This window comes from Podarcis tiliguerta (genome assembly GCF_965153285.1).
Source record: "Podarcis tiliguerta genome assembly, chromosome: 2".
Lineage (NCBI taxonomy): Eukaryota > Metazoa > Chordata > Lepidosauria > Squamata > Lacertidae > Podarcis > Podarcis tiliguerta.
In genome coordinates, this window is record NC_139535.1 from 13,521,826 (window position 1) to 13,537,383 (window position 15,558).

The following is a 15,558-nucleotide window of genomic DNA, read 5'->3' on the forward strand; positions in this document are numbered from 1 at the left end:
AAGCAAGCGTTCCTCCTATTTTAAAAATGTGTATGTGTGTGTTTGATTTTTTTTTTTTTTTTTGGCCAATGGATGTGGAAATACGAACAGATGAATTCAAAAACATATGTCCTTGTGTTATGGCTTACTTTTCTAAACGAGAGGTATGGAAATCTTGTCAGAAAATCATACTTGTCCCTTCTTCTTACATGGCTTCTCTTCACCTGTCCCTATATGTGCGGAGATAAATTTGTGCTTTTTCAGTGGGAAGATAATGGCACTCCACTCATGTATAATGATACACTTTCCCCCCAAAGTATGGTATATGTATAATAAGTATAAAAGAGTAAAACAACACACTGTGGTACCTTTCTGCAGAGTAACTTTATAAGTATATTGATACATACTGTTAAATACACAGCGATGTGCATTGTTAAATGTATCTGCTTATGTGCTGGTTGTTGGCATCCTAGAAGTCTAGGCCCAAGTTTGGAGCAAGCACCCTTGGGTGAGAAAACCCCAGCAGAGATTTAACATCGCAAAGCATGCAGCAAAGAAAAGCATGGAAATATAGGCTGTAAACGCTTTTAAAAAAGCTCTTTCTAAGCTATATTGATTCCCCAGCACAGAGATAGACCACATAAAATGGTTTCCTTACAAAACTATTCATGTGCTTTTCCATTCAGCAGACAGAAAAGATACGCAGTCAGTTGAAATCGTTGCTCAACTACATGAATGCAAAAGTATCTAGACTATTGGTATAGAAAACTGCTAGTTTCAGAACTCCATTCTGGTCTGAAACAAAGGAGGCAGGTTAAAGCTATGCTGCTGGCTGGAGTGACCAGTTCAGAGATCCTTCCATACAGAAATCCAAGAGGCTTGGTTACCCATTTCCTCCCAAGGTGAGGGGGAAGTAAAATAGACAAAGCCTGACAGGACAGCTTACTCTATGGTTTTAACCTCTTCACACACCAATTACTCAAGCATGCTGGATTATACTGGTTACTTTAGGAATTCTAGAGTGCATATGCATATGTAGAATAGTGCATAGAATATGCAATAATTGATCATATTTTCATCAGAAAAAAAGCTTGTTTCTTGATTAGATTAAGGAATATGATTGGGATTTTAAAAAATCCAGGTGGATAAGCTCAGCATAGAGATTTTAGTGTGCATTTCTCCTTATGCAATTTTAGCTAATATACCCATTTTTGCAAGTAGTTTCGCTAGACATAATGCATGTTTGTATGCTATAGTGACTAATATATGCGGTATTACGCACAATTCCCCCTAATGTACACATTATCTGGCTAGAAGACTACTAAAGTCTGCATAGCAAAATCCTGAGAAGTGTGGATTTTGAAGGATAGCTAGGCTTTGGTTCACACATTGTTATGGGGAGTGTAAATTTGGTATTTTTGCATTAGCATGCAGATCAAACCGAATTTCTCCTCCTGTACCTACTAGGACTGCAGAGCGCATTTGGCTGAGTCCCAAACTGAATCAGGCTGATTGGGGGGCGGGGGGGCGGAATCCGGGCATTAACCGAGTCAGGTTCAGATAGCCCTGGATTGGGTTGCAAAGCCCAGAGCAATCCAGGGCTGTCAGGGGGTGGGACATCCCTGTCTGCACGTGGGTGATGTGCAGACCCAGGGACTACAAACCGGGGCCATGAGGCAGATCAGTGGGGTCTCAGCAGAATCCTAATACACACTTCCACAACTGCTATTTGCTCCAGAAGGAAAGCTTCCATTAGCACAGGCCTAATACACCCCACAGCTGCTATTTGCACCAGAAGGAAAGCTTCCATTAGCACAGCCCTGATACACCCCCCCCAGCTGCTATTTGCACCAGAAGGAAAGCTTCCATTAGCACAGGCCTAATACACCCCACAGCTGCTATTTGCTCCAGAAGGAAAGCTTCCATTAGCACAGCCCTGATACACCCCCCCAGCTACTATTTGCTCCAGAAGAAAAGCTTCCATTAGCACAGGCCTAATACACCCCACAGCTGCTATTTGCTCCAGAAGGAAAGCTTCCATTAGCACAGGCCTAATACACCCCACAGCTGCTATTTGCTCCAGAAGGAAAGCTTCCGTTAGCACAGGCCTAATACACCCCACAGCTGCTATTTGCTCCAGAAGAAAAGCTTCCATTAGCACAGCCCTGATACACCCCCCCCAGCTGCTATTTGCACCAGAAGGAAAGCTTCTACTAGCTATCTGTTTTCAGGGTAAGACCAGGGCTGGTGAATATTCTGCTCAGTTCCCACACTTCAATTCAAGTCCTTCTCCCCCCAGACAAAAAAAGGGACGCATGGCCTCCCCAGCGAACGAAGCTGCCGAAAAAGTGAAAATGGAGGCATCTGTATCGGCATCAAAGAACTCCACCTGGCGTGCTTTGTAATCCAGGGATACTCGGATCTTCCTCACCTGATGCGCCAAGTGCGAATGGCTTGGCTTGCGGGAAGTGAAAGCAGTGAGCTTTTTGGAAAAGGGGCTCACCCCCACAACCCAGACCCCAGCTTTAGGGCTCAGGTTGAAACCTTTATTTCCCTGGAAGGACTCTCGTGCCGCCCCTACGATCCACAAGCACTCCTGATCCACGTATTCCTTGTCTTCTTCATTTAAATCTAGCTCGGCTTCCCAACAATGTCTCCCGGACGTGAACTTCTCGCGGCCCAGCACGTAGGGTATGGAGATCAGTTCATCCGTGTCCTCCGCCTGGCCATCAGACACTTCCGCAACCTTCACGCTCTTCAGATCGGCAGACAGCGTGAGCAGAGGGTGTGCTGTTTCTGGATCCAGAGTCACGCTCACTGAAGGGCACACAGAGAAAGGGAAAATAAACGTGGGCTTAAATCTCCCAGCGAGTAAGCATACACTCCTAAGCAGATGAGAAGGAACGATCCCTTCGGGTCTGCTACACCTGGGAACACCACCTTTAGCTATGGTTTCTACCCTTTTCTAGTCAGAGACATATTTACATCATAGCTGTCAACTTACAGATTTGAAAATAAGGGACCAGCAGCCTCGAAAATAAGGGATCAGCAGCCAAAATAAGAGATTTTGCTATTGTAAAGAGTAGGATTGACAGATTCTGTCAATCCGGCATGAGGCGGTTGTGGCGCTGCGGCGGCCGCTGAAGTGCCGCCCTTCTGCGTGCCTCCCCATCCCCTCCTCTTCCTCCTCCCTCAGGCCGCCTCCTCAGCTGCCACCACCGCTGCCGCCTCCAGGCTTGTGGGCAGCGTGGGTGAGAGTCTCTCTCCCTCACCCCCTCTCTCTCGGGTATGGAAGGGCCGATGGAACTCCTCACGCCAGGACGACAGCGGAGGACCCCGAGCCGCTGCTTCTCTCCCGAGCTGGGCGAGCATGAAACCCAGGAAATTTAAGGAACATCATCAATAAGGGACAGCAGCGGGACACGGCACTGGATAAGGGAGTTTCCCACCAAATAAGGGGTGGTTGAAAGCTATACGTAGAGATGACTATGAAGACTGTTTGAAAACTACAGCTAGTGCAGAATTCAGCGGCCAGGTTGCTCGAGCAAAACGGTCTGAGCATATTACACCAATCCTGGTCCGATTTCATTGGCTACCAATTAGTTTCCAGGCCCATTTCAAAGTGCTGGTTTCGACCTATAAAGCCTTAAATGGCTCAGGACTGCAAGGATCACCTCTTTCCACAAGAACCTACCCAGACCCTGAGATCATCTTCTGAGAACCTCCTTCGTGTGCCTCCTCTTCAAGAGGTTTGGAGGGGGGTCACACGGGAACGGGGCCTTCTCTGCAGTGGCTCCCCATCTGTGGAATGCTTTCCCTGGGGAAGTTCTGCTGGTGCCTTCATTATACACCTTTAGGTGCCAGGCAAAAATGTTCCTTTTTAACTAGGCCTTTGGTTGACTTCATCAACATCCTGTGCCCTTTTAAAATGTAGCTCTTTTTTGGGGTGGGGCATTATTGGGTTATTCTTTTTATTGTGATTTTATATATTGTGATATTTTTTGTGAACCGCCCTGAGACCTCCAGGTATAGGGCGGTATATAAATTCAATTAACAACAACAACAATTAATAACAACAACAACAACAACAACAACAACAACAACAATAATAATTACTCATTTGTTAGACTTGGTAGTTTTTATTTGAATGACATGTTCTCAGCAACTATGGTTAATGTTTTATGTGTCATTGGGCGTCCTTATTTTCATTGGAGGGCTTGTGTTTCCATCTAATTCTTCCAGAACTTACTTTTGTTCAGTTCTCATTTAAGAAGCAATAGAATAAAACAATCATCATACATGTTTCAGCGGTTGCTTCTTTTACAAAAAGCCCTGTTACAGTACTTCCCTGATTAATATTGGCATTTAAATACAGGGCTATGCTGAATGAATTAACTTTTGGATGGCATTTCAGGCACAGTTAAGAAACAATTATTATTTACTCAATTTACTGAATTTATTCCCAGAATAAAACCAGTTCTGCTCCTTGACTCTTTTCCAAGCACCATCTCCCACCAAGGTTTAGTTCTCATTTAGTTCCATAATATTACCTTTCTCCAGTTTTTGCTCCAGAGGCGCTGTAGTGTGAGTGAGAAATTTATTCAAACCTTCTGAAATATAAAAAGGAGGTACTGTATCTCATGGGTTGTTTTGCTTTTTTAGGTTGATTATTGCTTTGTGTGACTCACAAGCAAGCAAGAAGCAGCAGCAATGTACAAAATAGCAATATGTCAACTTGACCTCGATTAAGATCATCACATAAATTAGAATTACATTAGATGTGCTACAGTTTTAAAGTGGGTGACTTTCTGTGGTCAGCAGATGGACCCACTGGCAACTTATCCCATCAAAATATGCCTTGGTATTCTGTCCCCCCAAAATTACCTTTCTTCAATGCTTCCTCCAGAGAATCTGTTTGAGGAGGTGGGAGAAGGAAGGAAATGTTAGGTTTAAAAATGACAAATTCGCTCAAAGAGCTTATCAATATGTAATAAATAATGTAGATTTCATTTTTTTTTGGGGGGGGGGGAATCATATTTACTGCAATGTTTCCAGCTCTACTGCAATCTTCCAAGATGCAGTTGCTAGGCCTCTCCAGAATCTCTCAGGTTTGCACCATCGATTTGCAGAAAGGCATCGCAATGTTTTTGTTTCTATGCATTTCGCTGGCAAGGAATTTTGCCTTTTTCACAGCCGGGTGGATATTTCCGTTGCATATTCCACCCCGGGCCCTAGATAGCTTTCCTCCACAGTTATATCTTTGAGAGCTCCCCCCCCCCCCGACTCCCAAGCTGCCCCAAATACCTGCACATTTCACCATAGCGTTTACTAGCGTTGAATTTTTCTGACAACAGATCTTGAGTCTCTCCTCCAACCAGGTGGAAAGGTCTGCTGAATGCTCCACTCGTTTCTCCCTGTACCCGGGAAGGAAAGATGGTTTTGCGAAAAGAAAGCTTAAAGAATGGTAATTGCTTTATAGATTCAATGCGTGGCACCTGTCATCTGAAAAGGGTTTTAAGCAGCCAGCGCTTTTCGGGGAAGTAGAGAGGGAGGATTGGAGGGGTCTACAGCCTGGTTCTTGTTATGTACTGAAGTTCTCACCCTGGGCCAGCAGGGAGATACTGTAGATAGTTATGTAAATAAGGGATCGAAAGTGACATTCAGTGATTGGATAGTTTTAGAAAATTGTTACAGTTACATTGTACTGGAGCTCTATATAAGCAGGCTGACTGAACCCTTCAGTTCAGTTCTGTCCTGGCCTGTGAATAAACAAGAGCTGTTTGAAGAATCGCTGTGTCGTCTGATATGTTCACCCACAACTTAAAAGTTCTATATAGAGGGGCTTCTTGGGCTCACACAAGAATGTGCTTCATCCCTTTGAAGGTGACCCGGAAACTACAACTAATCCAGAATGCGGCAGCTAGACTGGCCGCCGAGACCATATAACACTGGTCCTGAAAGACCTACATTGGCTCTCAGTACGTTTCCAAGCACAATTCAAAGTGTTTGTGCTGACCTTTGAAGCCCTAAACGGCCTTGGCCCAGTATACCTGAAAGAGCATCTCCACCCCCAACATTCAGCCAGGACACTGAGGTCCAGCTCTGAGGGCCTTCTGGTGGTTCCCTCACTGAGAGAAGTGAGGTTACAGGGAACCAGGTAGAGGGCCTTCTCAGTAGTGGCACCCACCCTGTGGAACGCCCTCTCATCAGATGTCAAGGAAATAAACAACTATCTGACTATTAGAAGACATCTGAAGGCAGCCCTGTTTTGGGAAGTTTTTAATGTTTGATGTTTCATTGTGCTTTTAATATTCTTTTGGGAGCCGCTGAAGGTGGCTGGGGAAACCCAGCCAGATGGGCGGGGTATAAATCATCATCATCATCATCCCTGTCAAGACAAATGTAGCTGTGGACAAATTATCTGTGCCAAATAATGTCAGATCAAAAGGGTGTAGAAGCTAGACTAAAATCTGTGTAACAGAAAAGAAGAAGATAAGCCAGTTATTGCTCACCTTGCCCTGCAGCATATGGACATTATAATGTTTGTTTATTCTGCTTTTGCTACTGTTAGCTGCATCAAGACTTTCTGGGGAATAAGCAGGGATTTATTTATTTTTAAGAGTCGGTAATCGCAGGAGAAGGAGCTGCATACCTGAGCAAGGTACTTTCGATGTCCTGAAAGAGAAAGATACAGAGAAGTCTGTCTTATATTTGTGTTACCAGGAGGACTGATTTGCCCCGTTTTCTCTGTGGAAAACCAAACGTCACGTTCAGGTGACATTGACTCCATCTCACCTGAAGAAACAACTGTGGGGGCTGCTCACACTTCTCCTCCAGCTCAGCGATCAATTTCGTGAGGTAAGAAATGTCCTCCGAGAGTCTGTTGCCATTTTCCGCCACCTTCTTCTTAATCTCCTTTTCTAGGTTTCTCAGGCGGGCCAGCGAGGAACTCTCTTTTTCCTCCAGAGAATTTTGCATCTTCTCAAAGGCGTCTTTGATTTTCTGCTTTTCTTTGTTTAACTGTTTCTGAGGAAAGAACGTCCACACAGGTGTCACAAACACACCTGGAACAAACATGGAAACCCCAACCTCTGTCCTCAACACATACACATAAATCCACTCCACATATCAGACGTGCAACATGCACAGGTAACACAACACACATCCAGTACAGGAAATCCCCCATTTACACACATCCAGCTGACCCATGACTGCACACACATGCAGCTACTTTCAGGCTGCACACAGGGCAAGGAATGGCTAAGGAAAGAAGCGATTAGTTCCGGAACTTTAGGAAAGTAGGAAGTAGGAAAGTTCTAGCCTTTCCTGCCATTCCAGCCTATAGGTTTAAAGGATGCTATGCTAGCAGTTCGAAAGCAAGTGCATGTAGATAAATAGGTACCACTCCGGCGGGAAGGTAAACGGCATTTCCGTGCGCTGCTCTGTTTTCTCCAGAAGCGGCTTAGTCATGCTGGCCACATGACATGGAAAAACTGACTGCGGAAGTGGACAAACACCGGCTCCTTCAGCCTGTAAAGCGAAATGAGCGCCACAACCCCAGAGTCGTTCGCGACTGGACTTAACTGAAGGTAAAGGGACCTCTGACCATTAGGTCCAGTTGTGGCCTTCTCTGGGGTTGCAGCTCTCATCTTGCTTTATTGGCCGAGGGAGCCGGCGTACAGATTCCGAGTCATGTGGCCAGCATGACTAAGCCGCTTCTGGCAAACCAGAGCAGCGCATGGAAACGCCGTTTACCTTCCCGCCAGAGCGGTACCTATTTATCTACTTGCAGTTCGTGCTTTCGAACTGCTAGGTTGGCAGGAGCAGGGACCGAGCAATGGGAGCTCACCCCGTCGCGGGGATTCGAACCGCTGACCTTCTGATCAACAAGTCCTAGGCTTTGTGGTTTAACCCACAGCGCCACCCTTGGGGGTCCTTTACCTTTCCCTTCACCTTTTATGTACATGATTTAGAGGGCTTTGTGGAATAGCCTCTGGTTAGTCTGGCCAAGTGCGAGGCAGTTTTAAAGCGACAGGCTTTCTGGGGTTCAGGTTTGCTCCACGATCCCTGTCTTGGCTGCGAGTCTGTTGTCTACGCACAACCTTGGCTTGCAAATATCTTGAATGAAAAAAACCTACCAGACATTTCTCCTTTTCCTCTTCTTCAGACTGTTTCTGATTGACAAGGTTTTGCTTTTCTTTCTCCAAAGACTTCAGCTGGCTCTGGATTCTTTCCTGCACAGATTGAAAATAACATTGTGTGCCACCCAAGTCTCTGAGCGGCGAGAGATTCCCGGGGTTCCGGTCGCTTTCTCATCAGGGTTCGTGTTTCCTTTTGGGAATGAGGCACAGCAGAGACTGTGGTGCCTTTATGATATGTGGTCTGTTTACACATATATACAACTATCTGTGAGTTGAGGGAGGGGTATTTGCCATCTCCCCTTCCTTTGTTCTCCTTACACCTCCCCCCGGAGACTCGCATGGCTATTACAAAAATTAGAAACCTTGGTTAGATTTTAACACAGGTAGGCAACCTAAGGCCCAGGGGCCGGATGTGGCCCAATCTCCATCTCCATCTGGCCCACGGATGGTCCAAGAATCAGCGTGTTTTTCATGAGTAGAATGTGTCCTTTTATTTAAAAAGCATCTCAGGGTTATTTGTGGGGCCTGCCTGGTGTTTTTACATGAGTAGAATGTGTGCTTTTATTTAAAATGCATCTCTGGGTTATTTGTGGAGCCTAGGAATTTGTTTATCCCTCCCCCCAAATATAGTCTGGCCCACCACATGGTCTGAGGGATGGTGGACTGGCCCACGGCTGAAAAAGGTTGCTGATCCCTATTTTAACACTTGGTGGATCCTGGGATTAGAGAGGTCTGGCACTGACAAACTCGTAACGATAATTTGGTTCTGGCAGGAGGGCAGCCCATGTGATGCCAAACACAGATCTCCTTAGAAAATGTTCACCCTATCAAGTCATTCCATTCTTTCAGAAAAAGTGGGCCACCCTGTAGGATTCCTTAAGTAGCTTTGTCTGAAACATTGACATGATCATGGGTAGCTAAGAGGGCAGAGGCCATTGCTGTGGTGATGCTTCATCTTCCTCATGTCTTTGTACTACGCAGCAAACCGAAAAGGGCTTATGTCCCATCTAAGCATGAAGATCTAGTAATTTGTAGAGGTTTCTTCCTACTCCTTCCTTGGAAAATAAAGACCATATCCCAGGCATCCCCGATCCTGCGGCCCTCCAGATGTTTTGGCCTACAACTCCCATGATCCCTAGCTAACAGGACCAGTGGTCAGGGATGATGGGAATTGTAGTCCAAAACATCTGGAGGGCCAAAGGTTGGGGATGCCTGCCATATCCCCCTACTCCAACCCTTTTCTGAGTATTGTAGATACATATTATATGAGCCACTCTGATTCTGAATCAAACTATTTGTTCCTCTAGCAAAAAGTTGCCTTCAGGTTTGTAGGATATTAGATAGAATTACCGTATTTTTCGCACCATAGGATGCACTTTTTCCCCTCCTAAAAAGCAAGGGGAAATGTGTGTGCGTCCTATGGAGCGAATGCAGGGGGGAGGCAGGCAGGAAAAGCCCCCAAGAGCCGCACACAAGCTCTGTGCGCTCTTGCGGGCTTTTCCACAGGAGGGAGAAGGGACTGACTGGCCGCATCAGTCCCTTCTCCCACCTCCCAGAAAAGCCAGGAGAAGCCGCAATCTCTTTAAAGGGGTTGCATGGCTTCTGCGGGCTTTTGCGAGAGGTGAGGGAATTCCCCCACCTCCCAGGAAAGCCAGGAGAAGCCGCGATCTCTTTAAAGGGGCTGCGCGGCTTCTGCGGGCGTTTGGGAGAGGTGATCCATCCCGCTCGCTGCCTTGGCTTGTGCCATAGCCGCATGGAACCCCTCCGGCAAGGAGAGGCTGCAAGGGGCTATGGATTCTTTAGCCCTGCGCAGCGTCTCCTGGCAAGGAGAGGTTGCGCGGGGCTAAAGAGGAAGCCAAAACAGCGAGCGGGATCCTTGCTGCCTTGGCTTGTGCCATAGCCCCGCTCAACCCCTCCGGCAGGGAGAGGTTGTGCGCAGCCTGTACGCTGCTCTTTGGGGCTGGGGGGGGGATATTTTTTTTCTCGATTTCCCCCTCTAAAAACTGAGTGCGCCCTATGGTCCGGTGCGCCCTATGGTGGGAAAAATACGGTATTTCACTTTCTCAGCCCAGTTGGAAGGAACTAAACCTGGGATCTTAGTTTGCCCTGTGGAAAGCCCTCCCATCAGATGTCAAAGAATTATTTGACTTTTGGAAGACATCTGAAGTTTTTAATGGTTGATGTTGATGTTGATGGCTGCATATAAATATTATTATTATTATTATTATGGCTCAATCTGGAGCAAATCTGAAGCAGATGCATTGTTGAGCCTGAGCCTTAATCTGCGGCATACAGCCATCAACCTCCCTGCGAGAACTGAGGTTACAGGAAACCAGGCAGAGGGCCTTCTTGGTAGTGGCACCTGCCCTGTGGAACACCCTCCCACCAGATGTCAAGGAAATAAACAACTATCAGACTTTAAGAAGACATTTAGCAGCCCTGTTTAAGGAAGTTTTTAATGCTTGATGTTTTATCATGTTTTTAATATTCTGTTGGGAGCCGCTCAGAGTGGCTGGGGAAACCAGCAAGATAAGTGGGGTATAATTAATAAATTATTATTATTATTATTATTATTATTATTAAACTCTCCGTACTCTCAGGCAGAATTTTATAGACTGAGATTACCCAGGGCAGATCTACACTCGTCATTTATAATATTTAAAATGCGTTAACAGTGGGCTCTGCAGAGCAGTAAACCGCCAGCAATGGAAAACTACCATTAAGCGTTAGAGAACATTATATTCAATCACCTTTAGAAGATCAATGTAGATCCAGCCCTGGATTGAATTGGGAGTCTTCTATATGTAATTTCCTCCCCTCCCTTCATAATTCAGCACTGACTATAATAGGAACAGAGGATCCCAGCATGACCCCCCCCCCACACACACACCTTACTTTACCTTATATAATTTCAGTGGAAGGAGTTTGAGGCCTTCTACTGTTTCTGCCAGCTGCAAATTTGATCGAAAATTCCACTTCTGGATCCGGAATTTGCAAAGAGGACACTTCAACGCTCCCCCATCCTGATTTTCGCATATCTTACAATAGCAGGTGATGCACCCCCGGCAGAAGTTGTGGCTGCAGTCCAGGGTCACAGGGTCTGTAAGATACTCCCTGCAGATGGAGCAAGTGCTTTCCTCTTCCTCATTTGTGGTTGGTGAGCCCAGAACTGGGGTCTTCGTGGCATTGATGTTAGGAGGTGCAGCTTGGGTCACCTGCAGAATGGATATGTTTTAGAAGAGTTTGAATTTGATATCCCGCTTTATCACTACCCTAAGGAGTCTCAAAGCGGCTAACATTCTCCTTTCCCTTCCTCCCTCACAACAAACACTCTGTGAGGTGAGTGGGGCTGAGAGACTTCAGAGAGCGGGGAAGCGAACCCAGTGCACCAGTTTACGAGTCCACCGCTCTTAACCACTACACCACACTGGCATAAATTGCTGTAGGTCCATGGGGTCACGAAGAGTCGGACATGACTAAACGACTAAACAACAACAACAACTATTTGAAAAATTATTATTATTAGTCATTTGCTGCACAGAGGTCTCCAAGAGACTTAAAAGATTTTAAAACCGTGTTCAGAGCTGGGCAAAAACATACACAGTTCATCAAAATTTACAAAACAGCTCTCCCAACAGCCCAGAAAGATCACTTCTATGGAGTCGGCTTGCATATCCTCTACAGTGGCGTAGCGTGGGTTGTCAGCACCCGGGGCAAGGCAAGTAATTTGCACACCCCCCCGCTGCACTGTCCCTCCCCCAGATAGTCCCTCGCTCTCTCTCCGCACTGCACCGCACGCCTGGCACCCCCTCTCCACAGTGGGCGGCGACCCGGCGGCTCGGATCGGATTCGCACAGCCAGCACTGCAGTGAGAGAGAGTGAGTGAGCCAGGTAGGGGCAGAGAGCTGCGAGTGCGAGTGCCCCCCCAGATGTTGCGCCCGGTGCGGCCGGCCCCCCCTGCACCCCCCACGCTATGCCACTGGTCCTCTAATACATTGCATGGAATCCAACATAGCACTAAGGCAATCGTTTCATCAGCACAAAGATTTCTGCTTGGGCAATGAATTGTTCTCCCACTGGAGGGGCTACTTTGCCTGCAAATTTCATACAATTATAGAATTGGAAGGGACCCCAAGGGTCATCTAGTCCAACCCCCTGCAAAGCAGGAATCTCAGCTGAAGCATCCCTGGCAGATGGCCATCCAATCTCTGCTTATAAACCTCCAAGGAAGGAGAGTCCACCACCTCTCGTAGGAATCTGCTGAACAGATCTTGCTGTCAGAAAGTTTTTCCGAATGTTCAGTCGGAATCTCCTTTCTTGTAACTTAAAGCCATTGGTTTGCATCCTACCCTCCAGAGCAGGAGAAAACAAACTTGCTCCCTCTTGCATGTGACATAGTCCTTGAAATATATTCAGAGTCCTGTAGTGATTTCATGCTCTTTATTGCAGCTTGTAAAACAGTGATTGAATTGCCCCCCCAAACCTCAGGCTTTTATATACCGTATTTTCCGCTCTATAGGACACACTTTCCCCTCCAAAAATTAAGGGGAAATGTGTGTGCGTCCTATGGAGCGAATGCAGGCAGCGATAGCAACGTGAAGCCTCCGAAGCGCAGAGGGAGCGCTCCCTCCACTCTCCGTAGGCTTTCGCGTTGCTTTTGCTGAAGCCTGCAGAGCGAGAGGGGTCGGTGCGCACCAACCCCTCTCACTCTCCAGGCTTCAGGGATAGCCGCTTGAAGCCTTTGGAGCGCAGCGGGAACTCGTGCTGCGCTCCAAAGGCTTCGGGTTCTTTTCGCTGAAGCCGGGAGAGCAAGACTCTCCCGGCTTCAGCAGAGAGGGAGAGTTGCGCGGCGCCCCTTTAGTGAAGCGGGAGGAGAAAAGGAAGGGGCTCCGTTTCTCCTGCCGCTTCGCTGAAGGGGTGCTGAGCAGAGAGGGGGAGAAATTTTTTTTCTTGTTCTCCCCCTGTAAAACAAGGTGTGTCCTATGGTCGGGTGCGTCCTGTAGAGCGAAAAATTATTACATTATTTACACAACGAGTCCTGTCTGATTGGCTGATTCTGCTTCCCTCCTGGAGCCTGATTGGTCTTCTCCTGCAAGCCAATCAGTTGTAGCATTCTAGGATCCTACTTGCCTATTGTTCTAGGATCCAAGCTTAGTACATAACAGCCCTTCAGATATTTCACTCACTTATGTGAAAAGGAAGAGAGATGATAGCGATTTTAAAATTCCCCATTATAGCAAATGGGGTCAGAAACACAGCTTCAGATTTAACAGATCAAATATGGACCCCAATTTGCCGATGCATTTAGCTATGTTGTGATTTTGGTCTGTTTTTATTTTGGCGGTGCGTTGGATGGTGGCTGATAGATTGGTTTAAGCATTTATTAAGTTATTTATCCATATTTATTGCAAAAGGTTTCTATCCTGCTTGATTGTAATAAAACCTCAAAGTCATTTACAAAAATAAAAAAATATATAATTATTGGCAAAAGGAGAGAGATAAAAGCAGCTATTTACGACATTTAGAAATCAATTAAATCAAGCATAAGACAAAACCCAGATTAAAACACACGTCAACATCCTGCATGCCTGGAGTTACACGCCTGCAGAACTTCTTTTTATCAGTTCCTACACTTTGGACACCAAGGAGACGTCAACAATTTCCCCTCGGGATGTTCCTGACAATGGGCTGAAAGCATCTCTGCTTGGGCAACAGATTTCTGCGCATTCAGTGAGACTTCCTCTCCCTTTCTTGTCCCCTCCAGCCCCCTGCATGCCCTCAAAATCAGCTCAAGGGTTGCTTAGCCATCATTTAGTCTCGTACCCAAGATGATTCTGCTATTCCCACAAATATGGCCAATGGCAGTGGCTGAACCTTTCCTAGAAGTGATGTTTTCCCCTGCAGCTCAAATGGCCCTATGAAAGTGTACATGGAATACCATGGAATCATAGAATTGTGGAGTCATCTAGTCCGACCCCCTGTGATGCAGAGATCTTTTGCCCAACGTGGGGGTTGAACCCACAACCTTGAGATTCAGAGTCTCATGCTCTACCAACTGAGCTGTCCGTGTGTGTGTGTGTGTGTGTGTGTGTGTGTGTGTGTGATCTTCAGCTTGAACCTCCAGGAAGAAGACCCAATTATTTCCCTGTCCTCTTCCTTCGTGGAGACCTCCTACCTTGGACCCCTGAGCGGCCACTTCTGCAGGCACCACATCTTGGATTTTGTCCTCCTTGTTGCATATGGACACGGTGCAGATGGGGGCCCGATCGTCCTTGCAGGAGAGCCTCTGGGGCTCTTGGTGACTCTTGCTCACTTCCTTCCTTTCGGCATCTCTTTTCGCCCCGTCCTGGAGTTTCCTGACAAGCTGTACGAGGTTGGCCAGTTGCTGGTTGGGCTTGAAGTTCCTTTGATGGACGGTTTCGCCACACAGCAGGCAGGAAGGGTCTCTGGGGGCCTCTCCCCAGTGAGGCAGCGAGGGGAGACAGGCTTGGCAGAAATTGTGCCCGCAGTCAATTGTCACTGGATCGTCGAAGCATTGCTTGCAGATGGAACAAATCTGATCAGGGAACTCATGGAGAGAGCCTGAAGCCATGGCTTTCTTTCTGTCTTCTGTCTTTCTGTGTTTCTGTCTTTCTGTCTTTCCTCAACACATAATGAGGGACTTATATTGCATTTGGGATGCCAGGGTCTTGGTGTCAGAGTTCCAGGATTGGTCTGAAAATGTGGGAGGGGTTAATGCCCTCCCCCTTTCCTCAGGCGGTTCCTGGAAATCACACAAACTAAGTGGCTGCACAAATGTTGACACTACACGGCTGATTCTCTCTCTGCTGTTGCTGTGACAAGCAAACACCCTCTCTGCATAAACCTCTCTCTGCATAGAGATTCCCAGAGCAGTTCAGGATCCTGTGTGTCCGTGACTGCCCTTTACATGGAAGTAGAGGCAGGGGAGAAATGCAATTCAGTTCACATTTTAGAGGTGCTTAACCAGCCCTTTCTGAAACCGCACAGGAAGCGAAACACAGCCATTTTTTGAAATTTTCATGTCTCTGAATTTTGCAGTGCAGATCTTGAGCCAGAAGGGATATTCTGCCAAGATTCATGTGCTAGGGTGAACCGGGCATAAAAACGAACCTCTTATTGAAAATAACATACAGTATTGAGCGAAACGGCTTTGTTGACAAATTTGCATGCCAGGCAAAATTGTGTACAATTTTGTTCGTATTAGGAGAAATTTGTTCCGATTAGGAGAAAAATGATGGTGACTTGAACAATAACAGCAAACTGACGTGGAAGCTTAAGACCAGAAAGATGAGAAATTGAGAGAAACTGGAATGGACAGAGTCACCCATCCCTATACACAAGTAACACACGTGAGGCCTTGTGTGAGGAATCAGCCACATAACAACTGTTGGAATGTCCTGGAACATCTGCTTAAACA

The 15,558-nt window shown here is 46.6% G+C and overlaps 1 protein-coding gene across 2 annotated transcripts; it reads right to left on the reverse strand.

Annotated features, from left to right (window-relative positions):
- Positions 1–344: 344 nt before the first annotated feature.
- Positions 345–14,758, reverse strand: LOC310670353 (zinc finger protein RFP-like). 2 transcript variants are annotated; one of them, XR_014507562.1, is made up of 10 exons: positions 14,296–14,758; positions 11,021–11,335; positions 8,118–8,213; positions 6,775–7,005; positions 6,632–6,654; positions 5,284–5,393; positions 4,864–4,890; positions 4,530–4,589; positions 1,866–2,796; positions 345–1,692 (listed from the first exon to the last, which is right to left on the reverse strand). XR_014507562.1 is itself a non-coding variant. In XM_083425572.1 (9 exons), exons 1-9 carry the CDS (start codon positions 14,710–14,712, stop codon positions 2,240–2,242), a joined length of 1,836 nt encoding a protein of 611 aa, XP_083281698.1. In that variant the 5' UTR covers positions 14,713–14,758; the 3' UTR covers positions 345–2,239. The 2 variants fall into 2 exon arrangements, 1 of the variants encoding a protein (XP_083281698.1); XM_083425572.1 differs by having other exon boundaries at positions 345–2,796.
- Positions 14,759–15,558: the final 800 nt, after the last annotated feature.